The following is a 14,304-nucleotide window of genomic DNA, read 5'->3' as shown; positions in this document are numbered from 1 at the left end:
GTCTGTTTTGGCACCACCTTGCGCTCTCGCGAGGAGGTTGAGCAGTTCATCATCTTCACTGACACCTTCCAACCTGACCTCAACATCTCAGACACACCCCTCCCCTTCTGGACCTCTCCATCTCCATTTCTGGTGACCGACTCAACACAGACATCTATTTCAAAGCCACCGACTCCAACAGTAACCTGGACTACATCTCCTCCCACCCCCACTCCTGTAAAAATGCGATCACTTACTCCCAATTCATGTGACTCTGCTGTATCTGCTCCGAGGAGGAGCAAATCTATTCTAGGACATCCCAGATGGCCTCTTATTTCAAGCACTGCAATTTCCCCTCCTACCTGCTTGGTAATGCCCTCCAGTGCACTTCCTCCACTTCACTAGTTTCCTCATCTCCCCTCCCCCCTACCTTTTGTGCTATGGCAAAATCAAGACCTACGTTAATCTTCAATAAGAAACACTGCAAAAAGCATTTCTTCCCAGCACAACAGACCTGTAACTAGGGTGAAATGATACGAATAAAACTGAATTACTACCAGTTATTGGTGCTGTGAAGTTACCTGGTTTGTTGATCATCTGTGCCTGTAATCGACGGAACAAGGCGAATTAAACATCTGTTTAAACATAAAAAGAAATCATGTGAGAATTTTTGAAATACGTAAGAATTTCTGTAAAACTCTGAAGTAAATGTACAACTGGGGAAATGGCAGTACAGTGGTAATTCACTAGACTAGAACCAAAGGCTCCTGGATTCTGGGGATGTGAGTCTGAATCCCACCATGGCAGATGGTGAGATCTGACTTTAATAAATAGCTAGTCAAATGGCAACCATAACAACCACAGCTAACTGTTATAAAAACCCATCTGGTTCACTAATGTCCTTGGGAAATGGAAACCTGCCATCTTTACCTGGTCAACCCAACCAGTGACTCCAGATTCTCAGCAATATAGCTGACTGTTGTGGTTCTGTTCGCCGAGCTGGGAATGTGTGTTGCACACATTTCGTCCCGTGTCTAGGTGACATCCTCAGTACTTGGGAGCCTCCTGTGAAGCGCTTCTGTGATGTTTCCTCTGGCATTTATAGTGATTTGTATCTGCCGCTTCAGATCGTCAGTTCCAGCTGTCCGCTGCAGTGGCCGGTATATTGGGTCCAGGTCAACGTGCTTGTTGATTGAACAGAACCACAACAACGAGCACCTGAGCTACAAATCTTCTCCCAAACTTTGAATATAGCTGACTCTTAGCTGCCTTAAGGGATGGGCAATAAATACTTGCGCAGTCAATGGTGCCATCAACCCATAAACATATAAATAAAATCCTTCACATTTTTAAAAGTCTGTCATTCCTTTAAGCATGACATTCAAAAATTTTAATACAGGTAGACAATCCTTTATCCGAAATTCCAAAATCCAAAAAGTTCCAAAGTCCAAAAGTTATTTTGTAAAGGTTTTTTCTTATTAACAAGGTTGTTTAGCATGCAAACAGTTAACCCAAGTCAACACCACTTGACGCGTGTCACTCAGATGCAATGGGGGTGCGTGGCCCAGCACCAGCAGGCCTTGGTTCTGTTTCAAGGCCCTGTTTTACTTCGTGAGTATGCTCCTCCGGTAAGATTTTTAAAAATTTCACTGTCAAACTGTCACTTATTCTGAAAATTCAAAAATTCTGAATTCCAAAAACCAGCTGGTCCCGAGCATTTCGGATAATGCACCTGCATTAGGATCACTTAAATATTATGGAAGTCATTTCCTGTTGTTCTGGTAAAAATATGTTTCTAAAAAAAGTCGAATTTTGTTGACACCTTTTTCGCAGAGCACTTTGGCATCTGTTTTTGAATTGAACACTATATTGCAAACAGGATCATGTTACAAGTGAGCTCCCTGCCTATTTCCTACCTATTAGAATTAAAGTCTGTAAAAATATGATAAATGTTTTAAGCCTATGATAAACATTTTATAAATAACCTAATATGTAAAGGTTAGATCGCTACAGTCCGATGGACCACAGAGCTGTTCTCTATCAGGAGATGATAACTGGTAGTGGTCTAACTGAAGGTCACCAAGTTGAAGGGAGAAGTTGAGAAGGAGAATCATCTATGGTCATCTCAGTCGGTGTAGGAACTGACACACACAGTTGGCATTTGGTATGACTCATTCTGTGGAGGTTAAACTAACAATGTAAGAATTTGAATGGCTTTATAAGGGTGGACACTTAGAAGCTGTTTCACTTGGTAGGACAATCTGGGGGGAGGGGGAAAGGGAACAGGTTTGGGAAGGTGTTCTCGGTAAAGTCACAGAGAAAGAGCTGTGGGAGTCATTCTTGGGAACGCAATTTGGTGCAACAGGATTTAGTTGGGCTGCAGCAAAGGGGAGGATTTGGTGGGTGTTGCATTAATTCTAGCAGTTGGGGTGTCAGGTCAAATGAGGTCAGGCTCTCTTTAAAGGAGGTAGGGATGGTGGCAGTTGGAGTTAGCTCAGGTCATGCTGGAAGTTTGGTGTTCTATTCAGCAGGTTTAGAGCTAAGGGAAAAACAACAATGTTACTGTCTCTCAGTTCTGGCAGAGTTGTATCAGAAGTGGAAGCTCAGTTTGGGAGTGGCTTGAGTCAGATATTGAGAGGGTAAGAATGGTGTCAGGTGCTGGGGAAGGCATATTTCAGGTAATGCCAGTGGTGAATGGAGGAATTCAGTTTAATGGTTAATCAAAGAGTTAGAGTCAGTCTTTAATCCTCTAACATTTCTCAGGTAACTATTAATCTTAAATAAGTTAGGGAATTGTCTATCAGGACTTTCTATTTCTGGAAGAATTCCCATTGAGTCAGCTACATTGAGATTCCACGTGGTCCAGATCCACGCCAGTTGATGTTTCACCTGACTATCCGACAATCGTAATAGCTGGACTAAAAACTGAACATTCATATTTCTGTCCAAACAGTCTGAAATCTTTGGAAGAAGAGATTTCTCCGCATCTCAATCCTGAACAGCCAATACCTTATACTAAGATGAGGACTATAAAGTGGTGAATCTATGTAACTTCTTGCCACAGAAAGCTGTGGAGGCATGTCACTGAGTCGCTTTAAGACAGAAATAGATAAAATCATAACTAATAAGGGGATCAAGGGTTATAGGCAGGAGAATGGGGCAGAGATCGAATGGCAGAACAAGCTGGATGGGCCCAATGGCCTAATTCTGCTCCTCTTTATTATGGTCTTATAAAATTTCAATAAGCCTTTTTACTTATATTCCAATCCCTTTCTTCACAAAACTGACATAACAATTGACTTTCTACGAGCTTGTTGGATCTGCATTTAACTTTGACTCACATAAAAGAGTACCCCAATTCCCACTGAATGCAAACAGGTTTTCTGGCACTCAAAAATATTTTTAAGTAAAGTGAATAATTTCATGTTTTGCCACAACTCAGTCCATCGAGGATATCCTTGCCCTATCTCCCAACCAGTCTATTTGCCTCTGCAGCCATTTTATACCCTCAAAGCAAAGTCATTCCATTTAAATCCTGTGGTGTTGCAAATTTCAATGCATTATATTTAGTCCCTTTACACAAGGCATTGAAGTTATATACAGAATAACAGATACCTTGGAGTGAGTTACAAACTGGAATCTAATCGAGGGGTTCAGGGTGGGTTATATACAGAACAGATACCCAGGAGGGAGTCACAGACTGGAATCTAATCGAGGGGTTCGGGGTGGGTTATAGACAGAACAACAGATACCCCAGGAGGGAGTTACGGCACGGAATCTAATCGAGGGGTTCCAAAATAACAGCTACCCTGGGAGAGTGTTACAGACTGGAATCTAATCTGTATGCAGCTGAGTTTTAAGTATAGATCCTTGTAGTGCCCTGATAGTTATTGTCTGTCAACCAAAAAATATGTATTTATTTCGACTGTTCACTGTGTTGCTTTAAGTGAGGCTCCTTTAAAATCTTTCTTAAGATTCCAAACGCATTGACAGAATTTTCCAGGCTCGCCTGCAGCGTGTAGAAGGAAGTGCAAAGAAACCTAACTAAGCAGCAGGCAAAAAAAACAGTTTCCTCATGGTGGGTTACAGTATTCACATTAAAATCTTAGAATCTTTCAGGTGAGTAGGATTTCCAGAGCTTGATGATCAAGAATCTCTTTTGCATTCAATCACATGCCACAAACACTCATTAACACTCCCAGTGTGCTGGAATTACATTCATGGATATATTACTGCTAGGCAAAAATAGGAAATACTTGCTCACAAACCCAATTCACGTATGAATTAACTTATTGTTAAAGACATCAGCTGAGAGTGCTCTGAACAGAGGCCAAGGCAGTCCTTGAATGCTTCTACAGAAAAAAAAGAGTTGCTGATGAGAAAATGGAGCCTACTTCAGAGACCTTCAAAGCAGGACTGGGTAGTGATCAACTTGCAATGGTACCACTCTCATATTACTGGAGCATATTGGTGATAGCTGGCAAAATTCAAATAGCTAAAATATTGGAGTCTGAAAAATCAAGCCTGCAACAGCCAACATTTTTATGGGCACAGACCCACAATATAGTAAGGTTTTGCAAAACTTGTCACATCGTAAAACAGACAGCTATTCGGCACACCAAGTCCACTCTGTCATTCAATGAAATCATGGCTGATCGGATAATCCTTCACGCCACTCTCCTGCCTGTACTCCATAATCCTGATTCCCTTAATGGTTACAAATCTATCTATTTGAGCCTTAATAGGCCAACCTTGATAGTACTCTGTGATAATGAATTCCACTGATTCACTAACCTCGGACAGAAGAAATACTTCCTCGTCTGTCCTCGACAGGCACCTCTTCTTGAGACTGTGTTCTCTGGTCCTGGATTCCCTTGCTAGCTTTTGGGGAACCATTGCACTAACTGTGTGTGCTCATCCGAAACTTCTGACCAAAAGCAACATAGAACAATACAGCTCAGTACAGGTCCATCAGCCTTAATGCTGTGCCAACGTTTTATCTTTCTCTAAGATCAAGCTAACAGACATACCCGAAACTTTGCTATCATCCATGTGCCGATCCAAGGATGGTTTAAATGGCCCTCGTGTATCTGAGTCTACTATCACTGCTGACAGTGCTTTCCACTCTCTGTAAAGAACCAACCTCTGATATCTTCCCTCAACCTTCCTCCAATCATCTTAAAATTACGCCCCCTCATGGTAACTATTCCAGCTATGGAAAACAGTCTCTGGCTATCCACTCTATCTATGCCTCTCATCATCTTGCACACTTCTATCAAGTCACCTCTCATCCCTCTTCGCTCCAATGAGAAAAACCCTAGCTCCCTCAACCTTTCTTCATAAGGTATGTCCTCCAGTCCAGGCAGTATCCTGGTAAATCTCCTCTGCACCCTCTCCAAAGCTTCCACATCTTTCCCATAATGAGGCGACCAGAACTGAATACAATATTCCAAGTGTGGTCTAACTTGGGCTTTATAGAACTGCAGCGTAACCTTGCAGCTCTTAAGCTCGATCCCCCGCTAATGAAAGCCAACTTCTTAACAACCCTATCAGCTTGGGTGGCAAATTTGAGGAATCTATAGATGTGGACCCCAAGATCCCTCTGTTCCACCACACTGCCAAGAATCTTGACTTTGACCCTGTAATCTGCATTCAAATTCGACCTTCCAAAATGAATCACTTCACACTTCTCGAGGTTGAACTTCATTTGCCTCTTCTTGGCTGAGCTCTGCATCCTGTCAATGTCCGATTGCAAACTACAACATCCCTCGACACTCCATTAACCTTCATGTTATCAGTAAACTTACTTACCCACCCTTACACTCACTCGTCAAAGTAATTTACTTAAAAAATCACAAGCAGCAGAGGTCCCAGAACAGATCCCTGTGGAATCCACTGGTCACCCAAGCTGAATACTTACAATCTACTACCAGCTTGTCTCTTCTATGGGCCAGCAAATTCTGTATCCAGACAGCCAAATTTCCCTGTATCCCATGCATCCTGATTTTCTGACTGAGTCTACCATGGAGAACCTTATCAAACGTCTTGCTAAAATCCACGTACACCACATCTACTGCTCTACCAACCTCAGTGTGTTTTGTCACATCTTCAAAAAATTCAATAAGTTTTGTGAGGCATGACTTACCCCTCACAAAGCCATGCTGACTATCTCTAATCAAGCTATGCTTTTCCAAATAATCATAAATCCTGTCTCTCTGAATCCTCTCCAATACTTTGCCCACCATTGATGCAAGATTGATTGGTCTGTAATTCCTAGAGTTATCCCTATTCCCTTTCTTGAACAAGTGAATAACATTTGCTACCCTCTGGTCATCCAGTACTATTCCATGGACAGCGAGGACGCAGAGATCATCGGCAAGGGTACAGCAATCTCCTCCCTCGCTTCCTGTAGAAACCTTGGGTATATCCCATATGGTCAAGGGGACTAATCTATTCTGAAGTTTTTCAAAATTTCCAGCACATCCTCCTTCTTAACATCAACCTGCTCGAGCGTATCAGCCTGCTTCACGCTGGCCGCAGAAATGACAAGGTCTCTCTCAGTACTGAATGCTGAAGCAAAGTATTCATTAAGGCCCTCCCCTACCCTCTCCAACCCCAGGCACAAGTTCCTTCCAATATCTCTGATCTGCCCTACCCTGACTCTAGCCATCCTCTTGTTCCTCATTTAAGTGTAGAGCACCTTGGGATTTTCCTTAATCCTACCTGCCACGGCTTTATCATGCCCCCTTCAAGCTCTTCTCAGTCCATTCTTCAGTTTTTTTTCCTGGGAACCTTGTAACCCTCTAGAGCTCTGTCTGACCCTTGCTTCCTCAACCTTAAGTAAGCTCCTTCTTCCTCATCTCGTTATGCAATGTTCCTTCACCCTTCCATCCCTTACTTGCCTCAGTGGGGCAAACCTATCCGACACTGGCAGCAAGTGTTCCCTATATAATCTCCACATTTCTGTCATGCATTTTCATGAGAATATCTGCTTCCAATTTATGTTCCACAATTCCTGCCTAATAGCACTGTCACTCCCCCTCCCCCAATTAAATATTTCCCCATATCGTCTGCTCCTATTCCTCTCCATGCCTAGAGTAAAGGTCAGGGAGTTGTGATCACTATCACTGAAATGCTGTCCAACCAAGAGATCTAGAGTAGCGTAGCTTTTTATTTGTCATTTCTACTACACACAACTGGTACAGTAAAAGCGAAACAGCGTTCCTCCAGAACCGAGGGTGCTACATGGACAGCGCAAACTACAGACTACAAACAAGTACACAGCATAAAGTGCATAAGTAGTGTGAAATACACACATTACAATAATAGACATTTTATGAGCAGCAATTCAAAATTGTGCAAAGAATTTCAGATCGGAAGGAGTCCGATCATATTGTGTTAAGGAGCTTGACGGCATGGGGGAACAAACTGTTGCATGGTCTGGCCACGAAAGACCGAATGCTCCTGTATCTTATGCCAGATGGCAGGAGGGAGAAAAGTTTGAGTGAGGGTGTGTAGGGTGTTCCACAATGCTCTTAGCCTTTCAGATAAAGCATGTGGTGTAAATGTCTGTGATGGAGGGAAGCAAGACCCTGATGATCTTCTCAACTGCCCTCACTAACCGTTGTAGGGACTTAAGATCCAAGATGGTGCAATTCCCGATCTATACAATGATGCAGCAGCTCAGGCTACACTCAGTGAACCCTTTATAGAATATGGTGAGGATGGGAAAGTGGGGGCTGGGGGGGGGGGGGGGGGGGGGAGGACTTTCCTCAGTTCGCACAGAAAGTAGAGATATTGGTGGGCTTTACTGGCTAGGGAGCTGGTGTTGAGGATCCACATGAGATTCTCCGCCAGGTGTACGCCAAGAAATATGGTGCTCATCACCATCTCCACAGGGGAGCCATCAATGTCCAGCAGAGAGTGGTCACTCAGTGCCCTCCTGAAGTCAACAACCATCTCTTTCATCTTGTTCACGTTCAGAGACAGGTTGCTGGCTCTACACCAGGCCGTTAGCTGCTGCACCGCTTCTCGTATGCTGACTGGTCGCTCACGCTGATGAGACCCACTACATCGGTTAACTTGATGATATGATTTGACCTGTACATCACCGCACAGTCATGTGTTAGAAGAGGGAACAGCAATGGACTGAGCACACAGCCTTGTGAGGCGCCCATGCTCAGTGTGATGGTGTTAGAGATGTTGTTCCCAGTCTGGGCAGCCTGATGTCCCTAAGTCAGGAAGTCCAAGATCCAGTTACAAAGGGAGGAATTTATGGCCAGCAGACCCAGTTTTCCAATCAGGTGCTGAGGAACAATACTGTTAAATGTAGAAATGAACAGTAATCTGATATAGGTTTCCTTCTCCAGGTGGGTGAGGGCCAGTTGGAGGATGGTGGAAATGGCATCATCTGTTGAGCGGTTTGGTTGATACGCGAACTGCAGAGTGCCCAGTGAGGGGTAGCAGGGTCTTAATATGCCTTATCACCAGACTCCTGAAGCACTTCATGATGATGGGTGTAAGCACAAAGTAAACAAGCATCTACCGCCAGAGGAACACAGCAAGCCAGGCACTATCAGGAAGAGGAGGAGTCAACATTTTGGGTATAACTCTTCTCAGAAATGGAAGTGGCGGTCAGGGGAGTTGCAGATGGGGGGTGGGGTGGAATGGTGAGATAGTGGTAACTGTACACAGATAGTGGAAAGGATCAAATTAGTCGATGGGAGGAATGAGTCCTGTTGGCAGCTGAGAGGAAGGGGTGGTCAGTAGAGTGGAAGACAGGAGGCAGGACTAGAAAAGAGTTGGGGGGTGGGAAGGAAGGCTGTTTGCAATCGGAGAATTCAATGTTGAGTTCTCCGGGCTGTAGGTTGCTCAGGCGGAAGATAAGGTGGCATTCCTCCAATGTGCAGTCTGATTCAGTGTGGCAATGAAGGAAGCTGAGATGGACATGTCAGAGGGGGAATGGTAAGGGGAATTAAAATGGGTGATGACTGCGATGTCATGCTGGCTCTTGCTGGCTTGCCTGAGATGCTCAGCAAAACGTCCCTTAGTTTACATTTGGTTTCACTGATGTTGAGAGCACCAGTGGGAGCATAACATGCAGGAAAGTAGGTTGGAGGAGAGACAGGTGAACCTCTGTCTCACCTGGAAGGACTGTTTGGGGCCCTGGACAGAGGTGAGGGGGATGATATGCCAGCAGGGTTTGCATCTTTTAGGAATACAGGGAAAAGTACAGGGAAGGCTGGGGGGAGGGGGGTTGAAGGGGAGAGTGGCACGAACCAAGGAGTGACAAAGGGAGCAGTCCTTGCAGAAGACAGAGAGGAGAAGGGACGGGAAGATGGTCTTGGTGGTGGGGTCGAGATGGAGTTGGCAAAAGTGTTTGATGATGATATGTTGGATGTGGACACCACTGGGTGGAAGGTGAGGACAAGGGAGATCCTGCCTTTATTACGTTTTTTGAGAGAGTGGGGTTTCAATCAGTGAAGCGGGAAATGGAGGTGATAAAGTGGAGGGCTATTTGGATGAGAGAGGGGGGGAAATGCAAGTTGTGGACATCTGGGATGTTTGGGAGTCTTCTCATCAGAGCAGATGTGATGCAACAGAGTATCTGGGAAAATGGAATGGAGTCTTTGCAGGATGTGGAGTGGGAGGAGGTCTAGTCCAGGTAGTTATGGGAGTCTGTGCGTTTGTGGTAAATGTCAGTCCGTTGACTGGCACCGACATTGATACAGAGAGGTCAAGAATGGGGAGGGAAGTGTCCGAAATAGACCAAGTGAATTTGACAGGGTGGAAGTTGTTGGTGAAGTTGATGAACTGCTCCAGTTCAGCCTGGATATACTCATCGATGTAACAGCAGAAGAGTTGAGGAATAGTGCCTGAGTATGTACTGAAGATGAACTGTTCAACGTAGCCAACAACTAAGTAGGCATAGATAGGGCCTAAGGGAGTACCATGGCTACCCCGTGGATTTGGAGGAAATGGGAAGAGTTGAAGGAAAAGTTATTGAAGATGAGGACTATTTCAGCAAGGCGGAGGCAGATACAGTTGGAGGGGGACTGGATGGGTCTGTTGGAGAGGAAGAAACTGAGGGCCTGCAGGCAATCATTGGGGGAATGAAAGACAAGTACCCTTATTTGCTCTGAATGCAACTCATGAAGACTCCAACATCCCACCGTCCACTCTTCATGAAACTCAGAGACTAATCAGTTTAAGTTTTATATTCTCTTGGATTTACTTATCATTTCTAATCCACTTGCATTTCTGTCATATTATCACTTAGAGTAGTGGTAGAGTACTCCAGCACAGAAACGGACTCTTCAGTCTAATCAGTCCATGCCGATCATAATCCCAAACGAAACTAGTCCCATTTGCCTGTGCTTGGCCCATATCCCCTCCAAACATATCTTATTTATGTACGTATCTAAATGTACTTAAGAAGTTGTAACGGTACCTGCATCAGCACTTCCTCTTGAAATTCATTTCACATATAAACCACTGTATCTTTTCAAACATTTCTCCTCTCACCTTAAAAATATGCTCCCTAGTCTTGAAATGCCCACTTCTTACAATTAGTAGCTAACAAAACTACTCTTTCTTTCGCTTAAGAAAACCTGGTTAAGTGGCTCATTTTTAAAACATAAATTTCTTTGGTCTGGGAGAAATGTATCTAACAGAGGGGATCATTTTTAATTCATGTTGTGACCTAATGAGGGTACAATTAAATAAAGAATGGAAGCCATTTATCCAAACTCACCTGGGAACAGATGAATTTGGGGAATGACATCTAGAACCATACCAAATTGGGAATGTCACACTGGTAGCAACATCTGGATACAAATGAGGGCCAAAACATTTCAAGCAGTTGGATTGATTGACTTAGCTAATTTGCAGCCTTGGATATTCTTTAATCTGTTTACACTGTGCACTCTGCGAAGGTAGTCAAGTCACAAGTTGAGAAAAAAAACTCCTTCAGACAGTGACTTGGACTCTAACAATGTAACCGTAAGTGTTGCAAAAGTTTTAGAATTATCAATGTAAGCCATAAGATGGTTTCCAGCATAATCAACAACAGATCTATACCTGAGAGCTGTTAACAATTGATTGCAGTCTTGGGAGTATTCACATAAATACTCAAATGCGATTCTGGCAGCATCTTCCTGGTCATTCTGAAAAAAAGAATGGACATGTAAGATTGCAAGGATTAGATCATCAATCATTTTTAAAATTTTGAAACATCACATTATAGTTGCAGATATTTACAAAGAAACACCATTTCACTAAAAAGTCTTGATATGATCTATCCTTATTTTCAACTACCATGAATCTGTTAAAATCAGAACTCCAATGACAAAGCAGGCAAAAACAATAATGCTAGTGGCTGTGAAGCTCACTGTAGCCCTCAATTTCTATAGTAGTGGATCCTAACATCACGAACATATCCTAGTTTGCCATCCACTACTACATTTAGGCAGTCACTAAGACCCTGGACATCATGAAAAAGAGTTTCATTGATTTCTTTCCAAGTAGAGTCATTTCTTGCAATAAATTTCTTACATTGCAGGGAGCTGATGAGACAGTACAAGTTACTCTTCACAAACATATCAATAGAAACAACTGTCAGAAATGCAAGAGGTTCCACTCACAAGTGCAGAAAGTGTGCAACCACTGTTGATCAAATTCCTGCTAAGCTAGCAGCAATCACGATAGAATCATAGAATCCCAAGAGTGTGGAAACAGGCCATTCAGCCCATTGAGTCCACACCAACTCTCCAAAGAGCATCTCCACCTAGACCTACCATCTAAACTATCCCTCTAACCTTGCATTTTCAATGACTAATACATCTAGCTTTCACATTCATTGGACATTTTGAGAAATTTAGCATGACTAATCCACCACAATAGTTTCATCTTGTGTCAGTCAACAATCTGTCCGCCACCATAATGAACAGGACCATGATTGCTCAACAATAAAAGATTCTCTCACTGCATATGTCATTCATGGATTCCGATAGCCACCTCACCACAAGTGAAGGTTCAAGTTTCCACAATGACACCCATGCAACAACTTGGAATGCTGCGCAACAGACCAATAATCTCTGTGAAATTCAATTGCTGTAAATGGTATGCTTGAATTAACAAGAGTGAATTTATTAACTATTGAGAGAAGAAATAGAATAGCCTTTAATATCACATGCACTCAAATGAGTGCAGTGAAGTTTGCAATGTCGCTTCTTGGCATCAGCTTAGATACAGGGTACCTGGGTACAGATACTTTTAAGTGTTGTTACAGAATTGAAATGATTTTAAAAAATAGACTAGCATGGGATTACAGAGTTTAAAAAGTCCAGAATGATAATAAAAAGGATCTTTAAAGTACTTAAGTTGTCGTACTTTTCCACTGAGCCCGTGCCTGCTGAGCTTCAGAATATAAAGCCTCACTGCCTCCAAGCACGAGCCTCTGTCCCAGATTTGCCTCCAAGATTCATCCTCCCAGACGGCCCATGCTTGCTGCGCTCCCGCTACAGTTGCAACTTGCTCTGCTCCAGCTGCAACTCGCTTCCTGCGCTGGCCTGGTCTCCGACTCGTCGCCCATCTCAGGGGCGTTTTCCATTCCATCCAGATAGGGTAGTTTATGAAGTTAGAAGTTGGATGACAGGGAAAGAAAAATTGCAAAGAGGGAGAAAAAGAAAAAAAAAGGAAAAGTGACTGGCAAGCAGAGGAGCTCAACTGGAGCATCTTACTTTGCCACCATCTTGTTGATGAATGCAACACATATAGGGAGCGCAAAAATGAGAAGGGGGTGCAAATAAAAAATCAATTGTTACATTATTCTTGAAAAAAAAGATGCAAAGACAATTATTAGATGTAGGAACAAATTACTACAAATCCTGGAACATGTACCGAAACCAACAAATGTAGGAGATCACAGTGAGTCAGACAGCATCAATGGAGATAGAGCAAGCTAAAGTTTCGAGTCATGATGACTCATCATCAGAAGTGAATTGAAGCATGGAGGGGACAGCATTTATACTATAGTTTGGGGGGTGGGGTAGGAATAGAGTGCTGATTCAGAAAAGATGTTGATACCTCAGATTAAGTGATCCAAATGTGAGAATGGCAAAATGATGGTATGTCTCCTACCAGACTTGAAATGACAGTCAGCCCCCACTGGGATGGACAGAGTGGAGAAAGGACATGACAACAAGCTAAAAGAAAAGGAAGAAATAGGAGCTGGTTAGATGGTGTAAGTAGCATTGACTTTGATAGTCAAGGAGTCAATCTCAAGATTCTTGGTTTTGTAGGATGAATGAAAATTCCCTTGTCCTGATTCCTTTGAACGGGTTGGCAGCACTTGCAGGATTGTGCAAAAATCCCTATCATCTAAAATACTGGACAAAACCCTGGCCTTTTCTAATATCTAAAATATGGACAAAATCCGAAACACAGGCTGCAACAAATACACACAAAAGCAGAATGATTTCTGCCTGGGACTACAGTTCAACCTGGAATTCCAATTTACACCTCCATTCTAAGAAAGCAATCAACCAAACCTTACACTCTGAACCAGAACTATCTTTTGCACTTCGTGTTACACACCTGTATGGAGCCTCAGTGATACTCGATATTCAACTTCAATAAAAATACATTCACATATACTCTTAGCTATCAGGAAGCCAGGAGAAAATAGCTGGAGATCAGAGTCAAAATGATGAAGAGCTTCTGCTCAAAACATCGATTCTACTGCTCCTCAAATGCTGCCTGACGAGCTGTGCTTTTCCAGCAACACACTTATTAGGGAGCCAGTTGACTTCAGAAGGAAACACCAGAAATACAATGGATAACACAGATTTGTGGGGAGGTAACTAGGCACTCAGTTCTGTATAACTCCCAGCCTAGAAGGAGAGCTTTTTTTCAACAACAAGCTCCTGCAGAAACAGCCTCCCCATAAGCTTTCAGCCCCGATAAGCAGCTTCAGAACCAACAACAACAGAGGTCAAATAATGAAGCTGAATCGAAAAACCAAACCAAGGGCATCATCGCAACAAAGGTCATCCAAGATGGGGGGGAAACCAACCAAGCGCTATCCAAACAAGAGCATACAGACTGTTCTGAACCAATGGCAAGAACATCAACAGCTAGCTGTACGTTATAACTGTACTTTTCCTCAGTGGCGAACTGAAACTCCTGAGACCCCAAAGTTTCCTAACTAACTAGCAGGGAGAGGAAGGTGATTGGTGACAGTACAGAGAACCACAAGTATAGGAAGATTGACTGAAGTTTGTGACTAAAATTGCCGGTTAACTTTTAATAGTGTTTAACCTGCGT

At 43.2% G+C, this 14,304-nt stretch overlaps 1 protein-coding gene across 6 annotated transcripts in view; it reads right to left on the bottom strand.

The window, feature by feature from the left end:
- The window catches only part of tex11 (testis expressed 11), a 254,948-nt gene that overhangs the window by 95,537 nt on the left and 145,107 nt on the right, over window positions 1-14,304 (bottom strand). For all 6 annotated transcript variants that reach the window (XR_011964123.1, XM_072595189.1, XM_072595187.1 and 3 more), the window contains 2 exons: window positions 11,059-11,144; window positions 561-614 (listed from right to left, as the gene is read on the bottom strand). Coding sequence is in view for 5 of the 6 variants with exons in the window: in XM_072595189.1 (XP_072451290.1) it covers window positions 561-614; window positions 11,059-11,144 (140 nt within the window). In the remaining variant the exon portion in view is untranslated. The remainder of the gene's footprint in view (window positions 1-560; window positions 615-11,058; window positions 11,145-14,304) is intronic.

The sequence above is a fragment of the Chiloscyllium punctatum genome, chromosome 25 (genome assembly GCF_047496795.1).
Source record: "Chiloscyllium punctatum isolate Juve2018m chromosome 25, sChiPun1.3, whole genome shotgun sequence".
In the NCBI taxonomy this organism is placed as follows: Eukaryota; Metazoa; Chordata; class Chondrichthyes; order Orectolobiformes; family Hemiscylliidae; genus Chiloscyllium; species Chiloscyllium punctatum.
Note: the sequence above shows the minus strand (reverse complement) of the source record. Positions and strands in the feature narration are given on the sequence as shown.